General features: G+C 43.5%; 1 protein-coding gene across 1 annotated transcript in view; it reads left to right on the top strand.

Moving 5' to 3' along the window:
- Window positions 1-14,459, top strand: part of frmd3 (FERM domain containing 3) — a 52,173-nt gene extending 37,714 nt beyond the window's left edge. Inside the window, exons 15-16 of the mRNA XM_061671849.1 lie at window positions 8,589-8,817; window positions 9,631-14,459. Coding sequence (XP_061527833.1) covers window positions 8,589-8,817; window positions 9,631-10,093 — 692 coding nt within the window. The 3' untranslated portion in view covers window positions 10,094-14,459. The remainder of the gene's footprint in view (window positions 1-8,588; window positions 8,818-9,630) is intronic.
- Window positions 14,460-18,513: the final 4,054 nt, after the last annotated feature.

The raw sequence follows: 18,513 nt of genomic DNA on the forward strand, positions 1-18,513 counted from the left end.
TAACTTTCTGGACCATTAAGAAGCAGGTATTTTCCCTGCACCATTTGGGTTTCAGTGACTTCTCAGGGCACTTTTAACAGTGCTAGGTAGCTGAGCTCAAGCAATCAGCCCCAGGTTTTCATCCGCAGTGGGATTGGAACTCGCAACTCTTCAATCCAAGTTCTCAGAGACTGACCGAATGTTGCCCCTCCAAGCGGAACTTTTTGAGTGTACCAACCTTGACAAGCCATCGTATCTTCATAGGTACAATGGTGCACTTTTTGCTTTGCAGTGTAATGCATCCTTGGGGTCCAACAAATTTTGGGAAAGACCTTCGTAAGTGCCAACCGACTAAAAGAAAAGAAGAGGAAAATGATCGCCATCCCATCCAGTTCAAGCCTACCTCTCTGTAATCACAGTTAGATTAGTTGCCCCTTTTCCATCAGGATCCCCTGGTTATATTTAGAACCTGAAGCTTTGGTTGATCTGCCGCTAATGCCTTCGCAGTCTTTGTCAACATGGTTGACATTCACACGAGGGGCGGCCATGTCTGTCTATCACAGAGAGGGAGAATGTATCTGTTCAGTGTCGCCTAGTGTCTCTCAAGTGTGTACGTAGAGGCATGTGCGTGTGTTCAGATGCCAAATGCAATCCAGTCAGTCGATGTAAGGGCGTCGCAGTAGACAGTTGGGTGTGAGCTTTGTCATCGGACTCGATGATGGAGGTTCTTGAGCACCGAAACGGCACCGACGTGGGAGAAATACGTTTGGACTTGGAAGGCGCTGAGCGACCCAACCGTGGTAACCTTTGTAGTTTGCCGCCAGAGGAGCTTGAGGTCCAGGGGATGCATAAGGGAGAGGCCGGGCCCCTGGAAGTGTTCCACTCGACGGAGGCCTCAGAGGACCTGCCGACATCATCGTCTGTGGTCGTGGCGCAGGCCTTGCGGTGCCAAGTGAAGATTACCACCCAGCGCAGCCTCCATCTACGCATCGCCAACCACACCACGCGGGATGTGTATGTGCGGCTGGTGGGTCACGGGGGGCAGATCGCTGGGATCAGCGCCGGAATGCAAGGGAACACACTGGAGCCAAGTAAGAGAGAGGAGATCTATGGAATCTTTGGATTTAGAATATCTGTACATTCTTAACTCTCATACAAGTGTACTGAAATTTTATGTGTAAAAAGTCCAAAGCCAGAAGCACACACAAGGATTTTTCAAATCTTAAAAGATGTTTTATCTGTGACAGACCCCACACATAAAAACAAAAAAATCAGTCATTTAACAGTTTTGGTGGAATTGTGTGTGGTGTCCTCCGATAATCTCAACACAGGACACACATAAAGATTATGTTCTGATGTTATGATCCCGAAGTCTCATGTGATCACACGTGATCTCACAAAAACAAAGACAAGTAGACACTTCCGGGTATGTGGCGTTGCCACCCGGATGCTTCTGAGGGCACCGGAGGCAGAACTGACAGCTGTTCTAACTCCAGTTTTTTGTGCAATTTTACAGGCGATGCACTTACCAGCCATAGAATTGCACTTACCTGATACCGTACAGACATTAGTATTATCAAGTCTCGTCTCATTCATTGTCGAAGGTCCATTTACAGTATGTGGTTGTAGCTTTGAGCTCTTGTATTGGATGTCGTTATATTGTGCAGACGTACCTACCTACTGGACTGTCCAGTGAGTGTCAAATGTACGCTGCCTGTGTAGCTGAACATGTCCGGTTTGTTGTGACAACCAGTTAGTGCAAAGTGTGAATGCAGTCGATCATTCTCACTCTCTCAGGTGTCATACTCTCTGAACAGTACATGCATGTGTGTGTGAGAATGAGAACAATTCATAATGCACAAGCTGTGTGTTTTTTCAAGTAGCTACTTGAACTGTACAGTATTCATGAGTTAACGATCCTATTGATGCAAATTGCAGCATGCATGAAAGTGACTCCTATAATGTAGCTATTAATACAACCACAATTCCAATGGTCGATCTTCGTTCCTACCCTCACCTATGGTCATGAGCTGTGGGTCGTGACCGAAAGAACGGGATCCCGGATACAAGCGGCCGAAATGAGTTTCCTCCACAGGGTGTCCGGGCTCTCCCTTAGAGATAGGGTGAGAAGCTCGGTCTTCCGGGAGGATCTCAGAGTAGAGCCGCTGCTCCTCCGCATTGAGAGGAGCCAGATGAGGTGGCTGGGGCATCTGATTCGGATGCCTCCCGGACGCCTCCCTGGTGAGGTGTTCCGGGCACGTCCCACCGGGAGGAGACCCCGGGGACGACCCAGGACACGCTGGAGAGACTACGTCCTTCGGCTGGCTTGGGAACGCCTCGGGATCCCCCTGGAAGAGCTGGATGAAGTGGCTGGGGAGAGGGAAGTCTGGGCGTCCCTGCTAAAGCTTCTGCCCCCGCGACCCGATCCGGATAAGCGGTAAAAAATGGATGGATGGATGGAATTCCAATGAAGTTGGAACGTTGTCTTAAACATAAATAAAAACAGATTGCAATGATTTGCAAATCATGTTCAACCTATATTTAATCAAATACACTACAAAGAAGATATTTAATGTTCAAACTGCTAAACTTGATTGTTTTTAGCAAATAATCATTAACTTGGAATTTTATGGGTGCAACACGTTCCAAAAAAGCTGGCACCACTGTGTTCCATCACCTTTTCTTTTAACAACCTTCAATAAACCTTTGGGAACTCCATCCCTTCCATCCATCCATTTTCTGAGCCGCTTTTCCTCACTAGGATCGCGGGTGTGCTGGAGCCTATCCCAGCTATCATCGGATCCGGCAGGAGGCAGGCTACATCCTGAACTGGTTGCCAGCCAATCGCAGGGCACATACAAACAAACAACCATTCGCACTCACATGCACACCTATGGGCAATTTAGAGTCTTCAATTAATGCATGTTTTTGGGATATGGGAGGAAACCGGAGATCCCGGAGAAAACCCACACAGGCACGGGGAGAACATGCAAACCCCACACAGGCGGGGCCGGGGATTGAACCCGGGTCCTCAGAACTGTGAGGCTGACGCTCTAACCAGTCGGCCACCGTGCCGCCCCCTTTGGGAACTGAGGACACTAATTGTTGAAGCTTTGTAGGTGGAATTCTTTCCCATTCTTGCTTAATGTACAGCTTTAGCTGTTCAACAGTCCGGGGTCTCCGTTGTCGTATTTTACGCTTCATAATGCGCCACACATTTTCAATGGTTGACAGGTCTGGACTGCAGGCAAGCCAGTCTAGTACCCGCACTCTTTTACTACAAAGCCAAGCTGTTGTAACACGTGCAGAATGTGGTTTGGCAGTGTCTTGCTGAAATAAGCAGGGGCATCCATGAAAAAGACATTGCTTAGATGGCAGTATATGTTTCTCCAAAACCTGTATGTACCTTTAAGCATTAATGGTGCCTTCACAGATGTGTAAGTTACTTATGCCATTGGCACTAACACAGCCCCATACCATCAAAGATGCTGGCTTTTGAACTTTGCGTCCATAACAGTCCGGATGGTTCTTTTCCTCTTTGGCTCGGAGGACACGACGTCCACAATTTCCAAAAACAATTTGAAATGTGGACTCGTCGCACCACAGAACACTTTTCCACTTTGCATCAGTCCATCTTAGATGAGCTCGGGCCCAGAGAAGCCGGTGGCGTTGCTGGGTGTTGTTGATAAATGGCTTTTGCTTTGCATAGTAGACTTTCAAGTTGCACTTACGGATGTAGCGCCAAACAATATTTACTGACATTGGTTTTCTGAAGTGTTCCTGAGCCCATGTGGTGATATCCTTTACACATCGATGTCGGTTTTTGAAGCAGTGCCGCCTGAGGGATCGAAGGTCACGGGCATTCAATGTTGGTTTTCGGCCTTGCCGCTTACATGCAGTGATTTCTCCAGATTCTCTGAACCTTTTGATGATATTATGGACCGTAGATGATGAAATCCCTAAATTCCTTGCAATTGTAGGTTGAGGAACATTGTCCTTTAAACTGTTTGACTATTTTCTTACATACTTGTTCACAAAGAGGTGAACCTCGCCCCATCTTTGCTCGTGAATGACTGAGCAATTCAGGGAAGCTCCTTTTATACCCATTCATGGCACCCACCTGTTCCCAATTAGCCTGTTCACCTGTGGGATGTTCCAAACGGGTGTTTGATGAGCATTCCTCAACTTTCTCAGTCTTTTTTGCACCTGTCCCAGCTTTTTTTGGAACGTGTTGGAGCCATAAAATTCTAAGTTAATGATTATTTGCTAAAAACAATAAAGTTGATCAGTTTGAACTTTACATATCTTGTCTTTGTAGTGTATTCAATTAAATATAGGTTGAACATGATTTGCAAATCATTGTATTCTGTTTTTATTTATGTTTAACACAACGTCCCAACTTCATTGGAATTGGGGTTATAATAATCGACTACTACAGGCTGCAATTTTAAGGAGACAGTATTAGCCTGTCTCTGGAGTCAGACCACATGCGGTGTCAATGAGTCATTGTCGTGGTGAGGGGTTGGGCACCAAAACTCATGCCGCTAACTGCCCGTCTCCAAGTTTGTCAATCATGAGTGGTGAGTCCTTTTTAATTAAAGAGCTTGTTAACAAAGCTGAGATTCAGTTTACATGCTTCCTGCGTAAAAGATATCACTTGAAAATATTTTAACAGGAAATCCAAATATCGGAAATAATTTAGTTAGATAGTAGCACGATTGTCCTCACAATTACAATGTAATCGCTCAACGATGTCAATTGTATTCCCAACATTAAACCTCCAAATCTCCTGAAGGAGACATCGAGACTGTGTGTGATGTTTCACTTCTTGGCAGCTTTCCAGTGTGCTCAAGTGTCCTTGTTTCAAGCCTTAAATCCCTCCTACCTCAAGAGCGTTCAGCTCTTTACGAGGACGATCCGATACTGTGACTACATTAGTACTGACCCAGCACAAACCTGTGGTTACCGCTCTTGCGAACAAGACCCTAAGACACTTGAACAAGACCCAAATCCACAAAAAGTTGAATTCAGATACATGTAACAGGAGCAGTTTGAACAGTCTGAATGATTATGCTCCCAATGTTTGACGGACTGCCATAATCATATCGCTAGCCATGATGTCCGCTAGCTAGAGGCTGAGATGCACTGTGTTGTTTTACAAATTAGGTGTGTGGCCATTGGCGAGAGTTACACTTCCTGCTCCATACCTATGTTCTCTGTGGGAACCCTAATAATTCCCTCATTGTATTCCATAATTGCTCCTCCATTTGATTATTTTAATTTTTATGACAGATAAATAGTTTTGGAAAAAATTTCAGGGAAAATTATGGCAGGGGCCACCTCAAATGCCTCAGAGGGCCAGATGTGGCCCACAAGCCTTGGATTTGGCACCATGCGTCACACCTTGGTTGGTTGTTTTTTTCCCGTGAACATAATGAACAAAACCGGTGATAAGGGCAACCACCACGGAATCCAATGTCAATTTATAAATCCAATTCGACCAGTGACACGAAGCAACTCCCGTACCAAAAGACCCGCCGTAGCGCACTCCCGACTGGATACATTTTGCCAAGAACAAGCCCAACAAAGTCAAATATTCTACAACGCATTCCCTTTCGTACCGATCTGTGTAAATTTGTGCAAGAGCAACCTACAGCCGTGTTTTCTCTTTGACTACTACTTTGTGTTTTGCACCTTTACTTCAATTCTCAGGCCAAACTATGCTTTGTGCTGCATTTTGTCAATACATTTAAAAAATTTGGGTTTTTCATTTTTTTTTATTGATCACTGTCTTGTTTTCAAGTCACTGATGGTGTAGTGGTGCACTCGCCTGACTTTGGTGCGGGCAGCGTGGGATCAGTTCCCACTCAGTGACGGTGTGAATGTGAGTGTGAATGGTTGTCCGTGTCTATATGTGGCCTGCTACTGACTGGCGACCAGTTCAGGGTGTAGCCCAAAGTTTTTTTTTCGCCCAAAGTCAGCTGGGATAGGCTCCAGCGCCCCGTGACCCTAACCAGGATAAGCGGTGTTGACAATGGATGGATGGATGGATGTCTTGTTTTCCAACTACTCCTTTTGTCTCACTGTAGCCTTATTGTTGACTTTGCTACCATGGTAGCTGCCTCCCACTTGCTCCTCGTTTTTTTTCCACTCCCTCCCTCCCTCTTCTCGTTCTGATCGCTCTCAACTCCTGTTTTAATCAGATGGTACTGTGGCCTTGGAGCATTTTGCTAAACTGTCAAATATCCAGTTACTGGAGCATACAGTGATGGATGTAATTGTGTTAGTGATTGCAGACAGTCTATGATAATCTAATATCATGCGATGCATGATGATCTTTGACCACTCTTGCTCACTAAAGCAGCAGCGTTTTTGCTAACTAAAACAGCAGCACCTACAGAAGCTCTTAGAGGATTTAAAGTTGTTGCAAGTGACTGCATGTTCCCTCTTGAGTATTTTTTTGTCAATGTCTTTATGTCCCCAAAGTGTTCTGTAAATTGACTGTCTGTTGTACTAGAGCGGCTCCAACTACCGGAGACAAATTCCTTGTGTGTTTTGGACATACTTGGCAAATGAAGATGATTCTGATTCTGATTCTGATTCCGATTAGAGAAGCTCTTGTTTTGTATGGATGTCGATTAGGACTCCAGTGGACTCCGACATGCGATCGCTCCACAGTGTTGTGTACGTTCATTATGGAGCCACGTGACTGCTTCAGCCCATTCTACCTTGACTCTTGCTGTTTCAATGCATTTCTGCTTCTTATGTTGTAATATATAAATAAGCTCCCCATAGACTCCCCATAGACGCTCCCCATAGACGCCACCCACATCTGCAGTTGCCCCAGGCAACTATATGTACAGTATTACTGGTGTGTGTGTGTGTGTATGTGTGCGTGTATGTGTGTGTAAAAATATATCCAGCTGTCTTGGATGCATCAAATCTGGTGTCGGTCCAGGAATGTTCTGTGATGTTTGACTCAGCTTGTCGACACTTTGCAAATCCAGAGTTTATCTCTGGCCTTTTAGAGACACACACACGCACACAGACACACACATACACACGCATGCGCTCAAGTAGGCTCCACAGGCGCACAAAAGGAGGAACCTCTTGCAGGCTCTTTGTCCAGTGGTCCAAATATGATCCCTCTATACAGGCAAGCACACTCACTGTGACAGTTTATGTACTGCAACTTTTATTTTAGAGTGCACCCTGCGTGTTATTTGAAAGATAAGATGACGTTTATGTTGGGTTCCTTGCAAAAGAGTAACTCCCCTCTTGTACAAGCGTGTGACCGCCATCATGTGGCCATTATTCAGCATTTTCTGTGATTTGAGGGTAAAAAATGAAATTGTCCATTCATCATAGACTGTTAGGCTTATAATAAAAAACTATGACTAATATATTTTGAAAAGAGTGTCTGATGGTGTTGTGGTAGACTCGCTTGGCTTTAGTGCCAGTACTATGGGTTCACTTGGTGTAAATGTGAGTGTGAACGCTTCTTCTGTGATTGACCTGCAACCAGTCCAGGAAGTACACAAAGTCATCTGAGCTCCAGAGCCCGTGACCCTCAACAATAAGAACCATAGAAAATGGTTGGATAGATATTTTTAGCACGTCTCTCTCACAGGTCTGTCGTTCTTGGTTGCAATCTCCGTGTGGAGTTTGCATGTTGTCCCTGTGCTTGTTTGGGTTTTCCCCGGGTAGTCCGGCCTTCTCCCACATCCAAAGAACATGCATGGTAGGTTCTTTGAAGACTCTAAAACTGTCCCAGGTTTGAATGTGGCAGTGACACTTACTTTTTACAATTTTAAATGAAAAAATATATATATATAATGTGTTTTTTAAATATAATCTAAAGTATAAATTGTGATATCTATAACTTTTTTAGATTTGTTTGTTTTCATTTTAAAAAATAGTTTGATATCTTTGAACTTGTTTTCTTCCTTTTTGTCTGCTTGTTTGTAAGTGGTTTATGCCAAAACTAGTAAGACTGGTAAAATTAATGTTTTTTTTAATCTTGTAGTTTATAAGTTTTATTATTGTGCATGCAAGTGTGGTGACTTATCACTGCCCTCTCAGAAGCTCAAGAACAAAAACAGACCAAAAACAAAATATAAAATGAAAACAATAGATAAACAAAAACAAAAAATAAGAATGAAAGTGCACACTTTTAATTCTATATTATTTGAAGTTAAAAACTACCTCTGAAAGGGCGAGATACACCGTATGTGAAGCAAAACAAAACAGACAAAGACAGGCAGAAACTAAAATAAAGGCAAGAATTTTAGCAGTCGAAAACGTTGCACTACATGCATCTCCTTGGAGTCCTCATCTCCAAATATAGAGCAGTTGCAGCCCTAAACACTAATGGAGGACCAATTCTGAGCCCAAGGAAACATTGAAGATTGGGTCGTTGCACAAAGCAATAAAATACAAAACATGCAGTGGTTGCAAGTGCCACCCGCTGGCTGAACTTTGGACACCCCTGCTACAGGGTAATAGTAAAATAAGCAACTATCATTGAATGAAACAAAAGATCATCATCAAATAAGTGTATAATTGTGAATTGAATGTTAAATCCACAATGTACTCGTGTCACCCGCCAGGCTTTGTTGCTCTGAAGGACTCGGCCGCGCTGACTCCCCTCGCACCTCCGGCCGCTCCCGCGGACCAGCAACAAGGCACGGATGGAGCCAACTGCTTGTCAGAGCTGCCTCCTGCTCGCGTTGCCACGGAGACCTCAAGCCATCGACCTCCGACCCCCAAAGCGGGAAATGAAACCGACGAGGACGACGAGGCCGACGGAGCGCGGACCATCTCCGAGCTTGTCTACAGGTTAGCTTGGACCGCTCACTGTTCGATAAATCGATACATTTTTCCACTTCACTTAATCTTTTTCATCGTTTGTTTGTTTTTTAACCTTTTCCATCAACCTTTCCTCACTCTCAGCAGTTTACCATCTTTTCAAGGAGAAAGGCCCACGGCCTAGAAAGGATTTTAATGTCTCTGGCTGACGCTATAGTCTTTTGACACTTTTTGCTTCATTATAGTACATACGGCGGGACGGTGGCCGACTGGTTAGAGCGTCAGCCTCACAGTTCTGAGGTGCGGGGTTCAATCCCCGGCCCCACCTGTGTGGAGTTTGCATGTTCTCACCGTGCCTGCGTGGGTTTTCTCCGGGCACTCCGGTTTCCTCCCACATCCCAAAAACATGCATGCATTGGAGACTCTAAATTGCCCGTAGGTGTGAATGTGAGGATATAGTACATACTGAAGAAGTACCATGTTTGTACTTCTTCACCAAGTCAACTAAACAAACACCTCACTCTCTCATGTTTTTCTATGATTTCAAGCTTTGAATCAATGGACATCATCTGCTGCTTCTTCTTCTTCTCAGCACACACTTTATTAAGACCTGTGGTTAAAAAAGATACCTTTGGCAAAAACTGGAAAATACACATAACGCAACACATTTCTGATGGTGGCCAGGATGTTGTGATTTTTGCTGCCGCCATCTAGTGGAAAATTGGGGCACTTGTAAGTCAAGGTACCATTGAATGATGGAGTGATACATCTCGACTGAAAGACCTGAGGATGGATGGATGGACGGGTGGATGACTAAATGTGTTTCCGTGTGTTCCTGTTTAGTCCTTGCGCCAGCATGCTTCCCACCCCGGTGGACGACAGTCAAGGAGGCGTGGACCTGCTCTTCTCCTCACCGGTCCAGAGCCCCGCAAGGCTTCTGAGGGAGCTCCACGCCGACCCCGACATCCAGGCCCAGCTCGAAGTCGAAAGAGAGCGCGACCGGGCCTTCGAGCGCACCCGGCTGGCCGCGAGGGGCGGCGGCGTCCTGAGACTGCTGTCGTCCAACGCCCGGCTCAACGCGTGCGTCCTGAGCGTGGCCCGACTGGTCGGCGCGCTCACCGGCATCCTGCTGGTCACCGTGCCCACGCTGCTGCTGCTGCTGGAGTCCGACCTGGACATGTCCTTCCTGCACGAGATCCGCCAGACACCGGAGTTCGAGCAGTTCCACTACGAGTACTACTGTCCGCTTCGCCGCTGGATCGTGTGCAAGGTCAGCAAGGCCGTGGAGAACCTGTGGTCTGATTGAACGTGAGACAGGAACGCACTAGGACCATGTGGCTAAAAGAGGGAAAGCATCACTTCAGGGAAAAATCAGATGCCCAAAGGTCTGTCTGATACGGAGCCTCAAACATGACTTGGGGGGGGGGAATGCAAATTCGTGGTTACAAATTGGGTATAACGTACACACATAACACTAATTTGTGACCACAAATTACGTAAAACGTGCACACTTTCTGGGTTTGATATCATTCTCGTGAAAAATTTGAATATCTAGGTAAGCAAAGTGGCCCAAAAATCTGTATTATACAGAGCCTCAGGCATGACATGGGAAAAAAATGTTTCATTGTTGCCCTAAGATGTAACATGCACACGAAATGCTCATGTGCGGCCACAAACTGTTGGAATAAATACTAGTTTGTAGCCAGGAATTAGTGTTTGTGGGCACAAATTAGCATTTTGTGTACACGTTATACCTACTACGCGGCCGCAAATTAGTATTTCGTGCATATATCATACTTAATTCATGGCCCCATATTGATATTTCGTCCATACAATGTTATTCCGGCCCCAACCGCCCCGCGCCCGGCCTCATTTTGGGGCTCTGTAATGTTAGCGTGTGATTCGATCTTATACCCAGTCTTAACTACAGCTGTATCATTGAGTCTTGACCAGCAGAACATCATAAGATGAGATAACTGTTAAGATAGATGTTTGTGGCAAAGGAAAGAGGACAAAAAGTGCTGGGAAAAGGCAGAGAAGAGGAAAGATCTTCAAGATGCTGACAAGCTGATGCAAAGACTTTTATCTTGACTTTTGTTGTTGTTTTATAAATCTTGTTCGATGAGTGCCCCAGTTGGTCCCCAAGCATGTCAATCATTAAAAAAGAGTGGGCGGGATTTGCGCTAAAAGTTGTCCCACTCTCCTAAGTTGATATAGTAAACAAAAAACAAAAAAAAAAGACACATTGGTACATAAGTTGTTTTTAAGGTTTTGTACATTTTTACAAGATGCGGATCTTTCAGGATTTTTTGCAGTCAGAGGATCTACTTTGATCTTATTTTGGAAAAAAAATTTAAAGTTTACAAAAGAAGAAAAGGAAAAAAAACAAGCAAATTTACCCAAGTTTATTGGGGCGAAGGGGTGTATTTTTTTTACGACTCTTACAGCACAAATCGACGTCGGCTCTCTCTGTCAGACCACGTGATGTCATTTCAATAACACGAAGGGGTGTGTTTTGTGTGTGCCGATACAACACGTCATGTCTTCATGTGACACGTATGAAGTGAAAAGCATGTAAGAGCAGGATGTCGGGTTTTTCCTGAAGGAAGAGTTGGGACCGGGAGGGAAAAGATGGCGGTGGGTTGGTTAAGATGTGTGTACTGATGTCAGTGTCGTATGTTTCCTGTGACGTGTGTCATACAGGCTCTTTTAGCCTGTAGCTCTTTTCCACAACACTGTGTCAAAAACCTACTGAGCATCCCACCTCCCAAAATGGTCATTTTGAAATTATCTCCATCGGTCCATCCAAAATCAAAACCAAAACCACAGGGCACTGTTGGTAGCTTCCGTTCGGACTGTCCAGTCAGTTATTGTGATCTGCTTCTCAGGAAATGGCAAAAGCAGCTCCTGTTCTAACCAATAACATGTCTCCTTTGTGAAAAAGATTACATTTACTCGGCGCACTTACATTGTGCCAAATTGTCCCTGACGTAATTAGCAGGCTCAAGGATGGTCACTCTGTGGTACTAAACTGTATTACTGGAAGTTTTTGTGACTTTGTGGATTATTTCTGGTGATTAGGATGAAGGAATGGATTGTTATGGACACACTAACAAGAAGAAAAAAAAAACACTGTAAGACTATGAGAGAAAAGTTGTAATACTATGAGAATAATAAGCGGAGGGGGCTTAAAATTACAAGAAAAAGGGGGGTGCAGTTGGGGAAAAAAAATGTCATAACGTTAAATAAATAACCTATTTTGTGGGGGGAAATATCAAACTACAAAAAAAATATTTTTTTATGGAGCGAATATGAGAAAAAGATCGTCTTAACAAAATAAAAAAATTTTTTTAAATACAAATAAATCTGAAGCTCAAGAGAATGAAACCATTTTGATGTGCTTGAAAAATCTTAAGAATACAAGAAAAATGATATCAGAGTTTTAATTTTGGATAGGAGTGTTAACAAGGATATGAAATGCAATATTAAGAATAAAAATAGCAATATATTTGGGGAAGGCTAAAAAGTGCAAGAATAAAAGGGATTGGATGTTAACAAAAGAAAACCCTCCTATCTGGGGCATGAAAAAACTCTTAATAGTACGGCTATAAAGTGAATGGCGGAGTTCCCAAACAATTACTACATTAATCTAGCTACCGTTCTGTATATAAACTGGGTAGTATCATTATATAATGTTCTTTGAAAACAACTTCCGTTAAAGCAAACAAACCAAAACATTGTTTTCAAAATACCACGCCTTTATTCTCGTAAAGTAAAATAAAAGTATTGAATAACGTCACCTTCATTAGTTGTAATTGTATGACATTATTGTCTCCATTGCACGTGGTGCCCAAGTCCACCTTTTCTTAACTGTGCCAGAGAAGTAAACCATGCTTGAGCTCCAACTAGTCAATCAATCAGATCTTTTCAGTGCGGTACATCAAAACATTTTTGAGGGGGAAGGGTTTTAAATGACAATAAAAAAGTTGTAGTAGTAAAAGAATCCTCTTCTTTAGACAACAAACTCTTTTGAGAGCGAATCAGCAGCGCAGTGATGTATTCCATTTTGATTCAAATGCTTTTACAAACTCAATTGCTTTTAGAAACCATTCATTGAGTCAATTATTATGCCTGCATCTAATTCCTAGAACCCTGATCCAGATACTCATCAAAATGCTACTACATTCGCACAGTACTGTATAAACACATGATGTGTATTTATTTGTAGCAAGACTGTAGCTGATGCACTAGAATTGTCATCATTGTGAAGGCATTCAGTTGCGCTCCTGTCAGTCAGTACAAATGTTTCTTGCCTCGCACAAATATGCATAACAATGTGATTTATGCATACGTAGAAAATATGCAGCGACAAAGCATTTATTTTTCCTACTGAACCAACAGAAGGGCCAAAACACTATGACTATATCATCATCGTCATAATATTAACAGCCGACGAGGACATTTTTGAATTCCTAGGTAATTCCCTAAAAGTTTTATAGATGTACAGCTCTTCATTTACGTGCGAAATCGCTCACTTGTGTCACTTTTTAAGAGCCTGAAAACCTGCATGTCCTCCTTTTGTAAATACAATGTTAAATGATGTGGCAAAAAAAAAAAAAAAGAATAGAATATGAAAAATGTCGCTTCCCTTTTGTCTTGTCTTGTCGGCTTGGCTGTCTTGACCATCATTAGAACGCATGAGGCTTGATTTGTTTTGATCGAGAAGTGCAAAGGTAACAGCACCAACTTAGCCCCGGATATTTGCTAACTTAATGATTATATTTAAAATCTCAACTTAAATTCTTCAAAGTTATAAAGTTCAAAAGGTATCATAAAATCATTGCACCTTTGTCACGTTGAAAGCCGAATGTGAGGCAAACTGCGCATGCTAGTATGTTAGCTGGGCATTCCCAACTCGTTTGAACCAAACGCAATTTATTAGCCGATTGAGATTATTTATCCTCAAGAAAAAGATGACGCAGTGTTAGACAAACACAAAGCTGACACCACACGGTAGCAGGTTCGCTAGCACAATGTTCCTGCTCTTTCTAACATGAACCGTTAGCCGTTCTGAGATTTAGCTTTGAAAAAGGCTAGAAAAAAAATGACGTAGCATTAGCTTAGCTTGTAGCTTAGCATTTATGCTAACAACAAAGGGGATTGCCTATTTTAAGCTGTGTCACTTTAGAGCATTTCAGTGACGGGAACTTTTATTTTATTTGCATTTTGATGAAAAAAAAACTATGGAAATTAGACATTTGTTGGTGTCATATTGATGTCATAAGTATTTTGGATTATCATTGTTAGCAAAAACATATGCAGCATTACATTGACGTGTGTACAATTATACATAATACAGAGTTAAATATATTCTATTTGATCTCAGGTCTTTGCCAAGTATTGAGCATGGGGATTATGTTGGAGAGAGGCAGTTAGGAACTGTGTGAGCATGTACAGTAGCAGACTGCTGATTTTTGTTTATCATAGTAGTTTTATTCTTTGAAGCGACTCCGGGAGATTTAATTTTGAAAGGTACCATCCGCCCCCCTCAGCCCTTCCTCTGGGACAACCGAGCCTTATGAACTTTGTTAAGTGAATGTTTGTATGTCATTCAGAAGAAACTACTGTATGTGTTGATTTCTATATGTTGATACCACCACAATTAAAGCTCCCTAATGTAACATACATGCAGTGTCCTGAAATGTGATTAATACAGAGCACTACATGTTATATTCAGGAGGAAAAATGCCTCTAATGTCAAGCAAAGCTTTTGCTTTTGCCCCAAAGCTCAATTAAAAAAAAAAAAAGCATAAGCTAGTTATGCTCACTGTTCCATTTTCCCTGGAAACTTTGGGCAGAGGAGTCTACTGCCCCACAAGGCAGAAGAACTGGGAAAAAATACATATTGAAACTAGAAATGATCTTTTTCCCCAACATGGATAAATCTGGAGCAGCACTTCCACAGTTACTCTGGCATACAAAACGGCCCCTTTGGAAGCCTTTGACAAGAAACAGGAGACAAAGGTTTCATCTTGAGTCCACAGCTGGAAAATAATTTATACTCCCTTGGTTGATGTTATTCAGATTCAGATGCAGCCATACTTATAATAGCCTTCATCGACTCCTTTTGCTTTAGCATAGTACATATAATAGAAGTACTACCCTCGCACTGCTTCGCCAATTCGACTACACGCACACCTTGCCCATGTTTTTCTGATATCAAGCTTTAATTTAACAGACATCATCCACTTCTTCTCAGAACTCACTTTCTTCGGACCCTTGGTTACAAAAAAGAAATTTGGCAAAATTGTGTGTTTGGCAATGTGAGCACAAAACACAACAACTACCTATTCTTTCGCTGCTGAGTAACCACGTGAACTGATGGCGGCCCGGATGTTGTGTCGTTCGCTGCCGCCATCGCCACCCGAAACTCAGATGCACACCAAAGACAATTATTTAAAACTTATTTTCTAAAATGCGTTTTTTCATGACTGTGCCATCCATTGGATCAGGTGGTTCAATGCAACACTTGCCCCGCCATAGAAAAAGGCACCTTTTTGAAGATTTTGACAGGAAATGAGACATTTTTTAACTTATCGATTCAAGCGATGGAGAGACGCCAACACTCAAATTAACATTCTCTTAAACAAAAAACATTAAGTCCCAAATGAAACAGAGGTACTCTGCTTTTGCGAAGTCATCCTCCCATCACATGGGCGTGGAAGCCTGCAACGGCTCGTTGCTGCTCGCGGTGACTCCCGGCACACAGCGCCTTGTGTTTGTCCTGCTAATTCATTTTGCACCCTCAGCCACAGATTCGTGCCACTGCGAGTCATGAGTCTGTCGCACTGGAGGGAGGGGGCTCTAATCAACTTGTAGGTACAACAAAATTAAAACGTTTGGGTGGAGTCGTGCTTATGTTGGTAGTGCACAGGTACATACAGTGTACACAACGTAGTGTATATAAGTCTTGATTGAATCAGTGTCATGTAACGTGTCATACAGTATGTATACGAGGGGATGTATGTGCGCCTGTTAAATATAGTATATAGTACAGTCTTCTTCTTCTTCTTTTCCTTTGGGCTTGTCCCGTTAGGGGTCGCCACAGCGCGTCATCCTTTTCCATGTAAGCCTATCTCCTGCATCCTCCTCTCGAACACCAACTGCCACCATGTCTTCCCTCACGACATCCATCAACCTTCTCTTTGGTCTTCCTCTCGCTCTCTTGCCTGGCAGCTCCATCCTCATCATCCTTCTACCAATATACTCACTATTTCTCCTCTGGACCTGTCCAAACCATCAAAGTCTGCTCTCTCTAACTTTGTCTCCAAAACATCGAACCTTGGCTGTCCCTCTGATGAGCTCATTTCTAATTTATCCAACCTGGTCACTCCGAGAGCGAACCTCAACATCTTCATTTCCGCCGCTTCCAGCTCTGCTTCCTGTTGTCTCTTCAGTGGCACTGTCTCTAATCCGTACATCATGGCTGGCCTCACCACTGTTTTATAAACTTTGCCCTTCATCCTAGCAGAGACTCTTCTGTCACATAACACACCTGACACCTTCCTCCACCCGTTCCAACCTGCTTGGACCCGTTTCTTCACTTCCTGACCACACTCACCATTGCTCTGGACGGTTGACCCCAAGTATTTAAAGTCCTCCACCCTTGCTATCTCTTCTCCCTTTAGCCTCATTCTTCCCCCACCACCCCTCTCATTCATGCACATATATTCTGTTTTACTTCGGCTAATCTTCATTCCTCTTCTTTCAAGTGCATGCCTCCATCTTTCTAACTGTTCCTCCAGCTGCTCCCTGCTTTCACTGCAGATCACAATGTCATCTGCAAACATCATGGTCCACGGGGATTCCAGTCTAACCTCATCTGTCAGCCTATCCATCACCACTGCAAAAAGGAAGGGGCTCAGGGCTGATCCCTGATGCAGTCCCACGTCCACCTTAAATTCTTCTGTCACACCTACAGCACACCTCACCGCTGTTCTGCTGCCTTCGTACATGTCCTGTATCATTCCAACATACTTCTCTGCCATTCCAGACTTCCGCATGCAGTACCACAGTTCCTCTCTGGGTACTCTGTCAAAGGCTTTCTCTAGATCTACAAAGACACAATGTAGCTCCTTCTGACCTTCTCTGTACTTTTCCATCAACATCCTCAAGGCAAATAATGCATCTGTGGTACTCTTTGTAGGCATGAACCCACTTTATTCCTCTATAGTTGCCACAGCTCTGCACATCACCTTTGTTCTTAAAAATGGGCACCAGTACACTTTTCCTCCATTCCTCAGTATCGTACAGTAAGGTTGCTTTTTTATGCTTATTTGGACTCCAAATATCAGTATTAATTCCAAATCCTAGACTCAAATGATAAAGTTTCAACTTTTTCATAATACAAGATCTTTGCCTCTGATATCCTGTCAAAGTGTCAATTTTGTATGACAAATACCCCTCCAAACACTGGCCAAAAAAAGTTGATTTTATATTGATTATATGATACAGTTTCTGTTATCTCTCAAGTTGTATTTCATATTTAATTTGCTATTTAACATACCCTGTTATTTTCAAATAGGGGTTAGGGTACAAAGGCAGCATGAATTCTGCTTAGCAACAATGCAAACAAGCAGAGGTATGGACTTGAGTCACATGACTTGGACTCCAGCCAGACTCGAGTCATGAATTTGTTAACCTTAGACTCAGCAATATCAGAATCAGAATCATCTTTATTTGCCACGTATGTCCAAAAAACACACAAGGAATTTGTCTCCGGGAGTTGGAGCCGCTCTCGTATGACAACAGACAGTCAATTGATAGGGAACACTTTTGAGACATCAAGCCATTGAGAAAAACAGTTTGAATGACTAATATAGCAATAGTCCGGTGCAATGACCATTGTGCGAAGGGCGCCGAGACGTTAATGCGTGTATGCAGTTTAAAATGACGAGTAGCGCGATAATCTGGGACAATGTTGATTGTGCAAATGTTGCAGATACTCCTCAGTCAGTGTGCAAGTGGGGCAGATGCTACTCTGGCATGAGTGGCCAGTATTGGTCACCAACAGATATGCAAATACTGCAGCGTGGCGAGACTAGTGCAGTGAGTGCATGAGTATATATAATTGGCCCGACAGAAATGTGACAACAAACTAAAGACAAAAAAATTGCCAGAATGTTGCAATGGAATTGTAGGTTAGTTGTTTAAGAAGTTGATTACAAGGGGGAAGAAGCTGTTGGAATGTCTGCTAATTCATTGATTGGTAGCGCCAACCTGAGGGAAGGAGCTGGAAGAGCTGGTGACAGGGATGTGGAGGGTCTGAGAGGATTTTGCACGCTCTTGTCTTAGTTCTGGCAGCGTGCAAGTCCTCAAGGGTGGGTAGGGGGGTACCGACAATCTTTTCAGCAGGTTTGATTGTCCATTGCAGTCAGAGTTTGTCCTTTTTTGTAGCAGCACCAAACCAGACTGTGACGGAAGACCACAGGACTGATTCGATGACCGCTGTGTAGAACTGCCTCAACAGCTCCTGTGTCAGGCCATCCTTTCTCAGAAGCTACAGGAAATACATCCTCTGCTGGGCCTTTTTGAGGACGCAGTTGATGTTGGTCGCCCACTTCAGGTCCTGAGAGACTGTAATTCCCTGGAACTTGAAGGTCTCGACGGTTGACACAAGACAGGTGGACAGCGTGCGGGGCAGCTGTGGCAACGGATGCCTCCTGA

Source organism: Phycodurus eques, chromosome 3 (genome assembly GCF_024500275.1).
Source record: "Phycodurus eques isolate BA_2022a chromosome 3, UOR_Pequ_1.1, whole genome shotgun sequence".
Classification (NCBI taxonomy): Eukaryota; Metazoa; Chordata; class Actinopteri; order Syngnathiformes; family Syngnathidae; genus Phycodurus; species Phycodurus eques.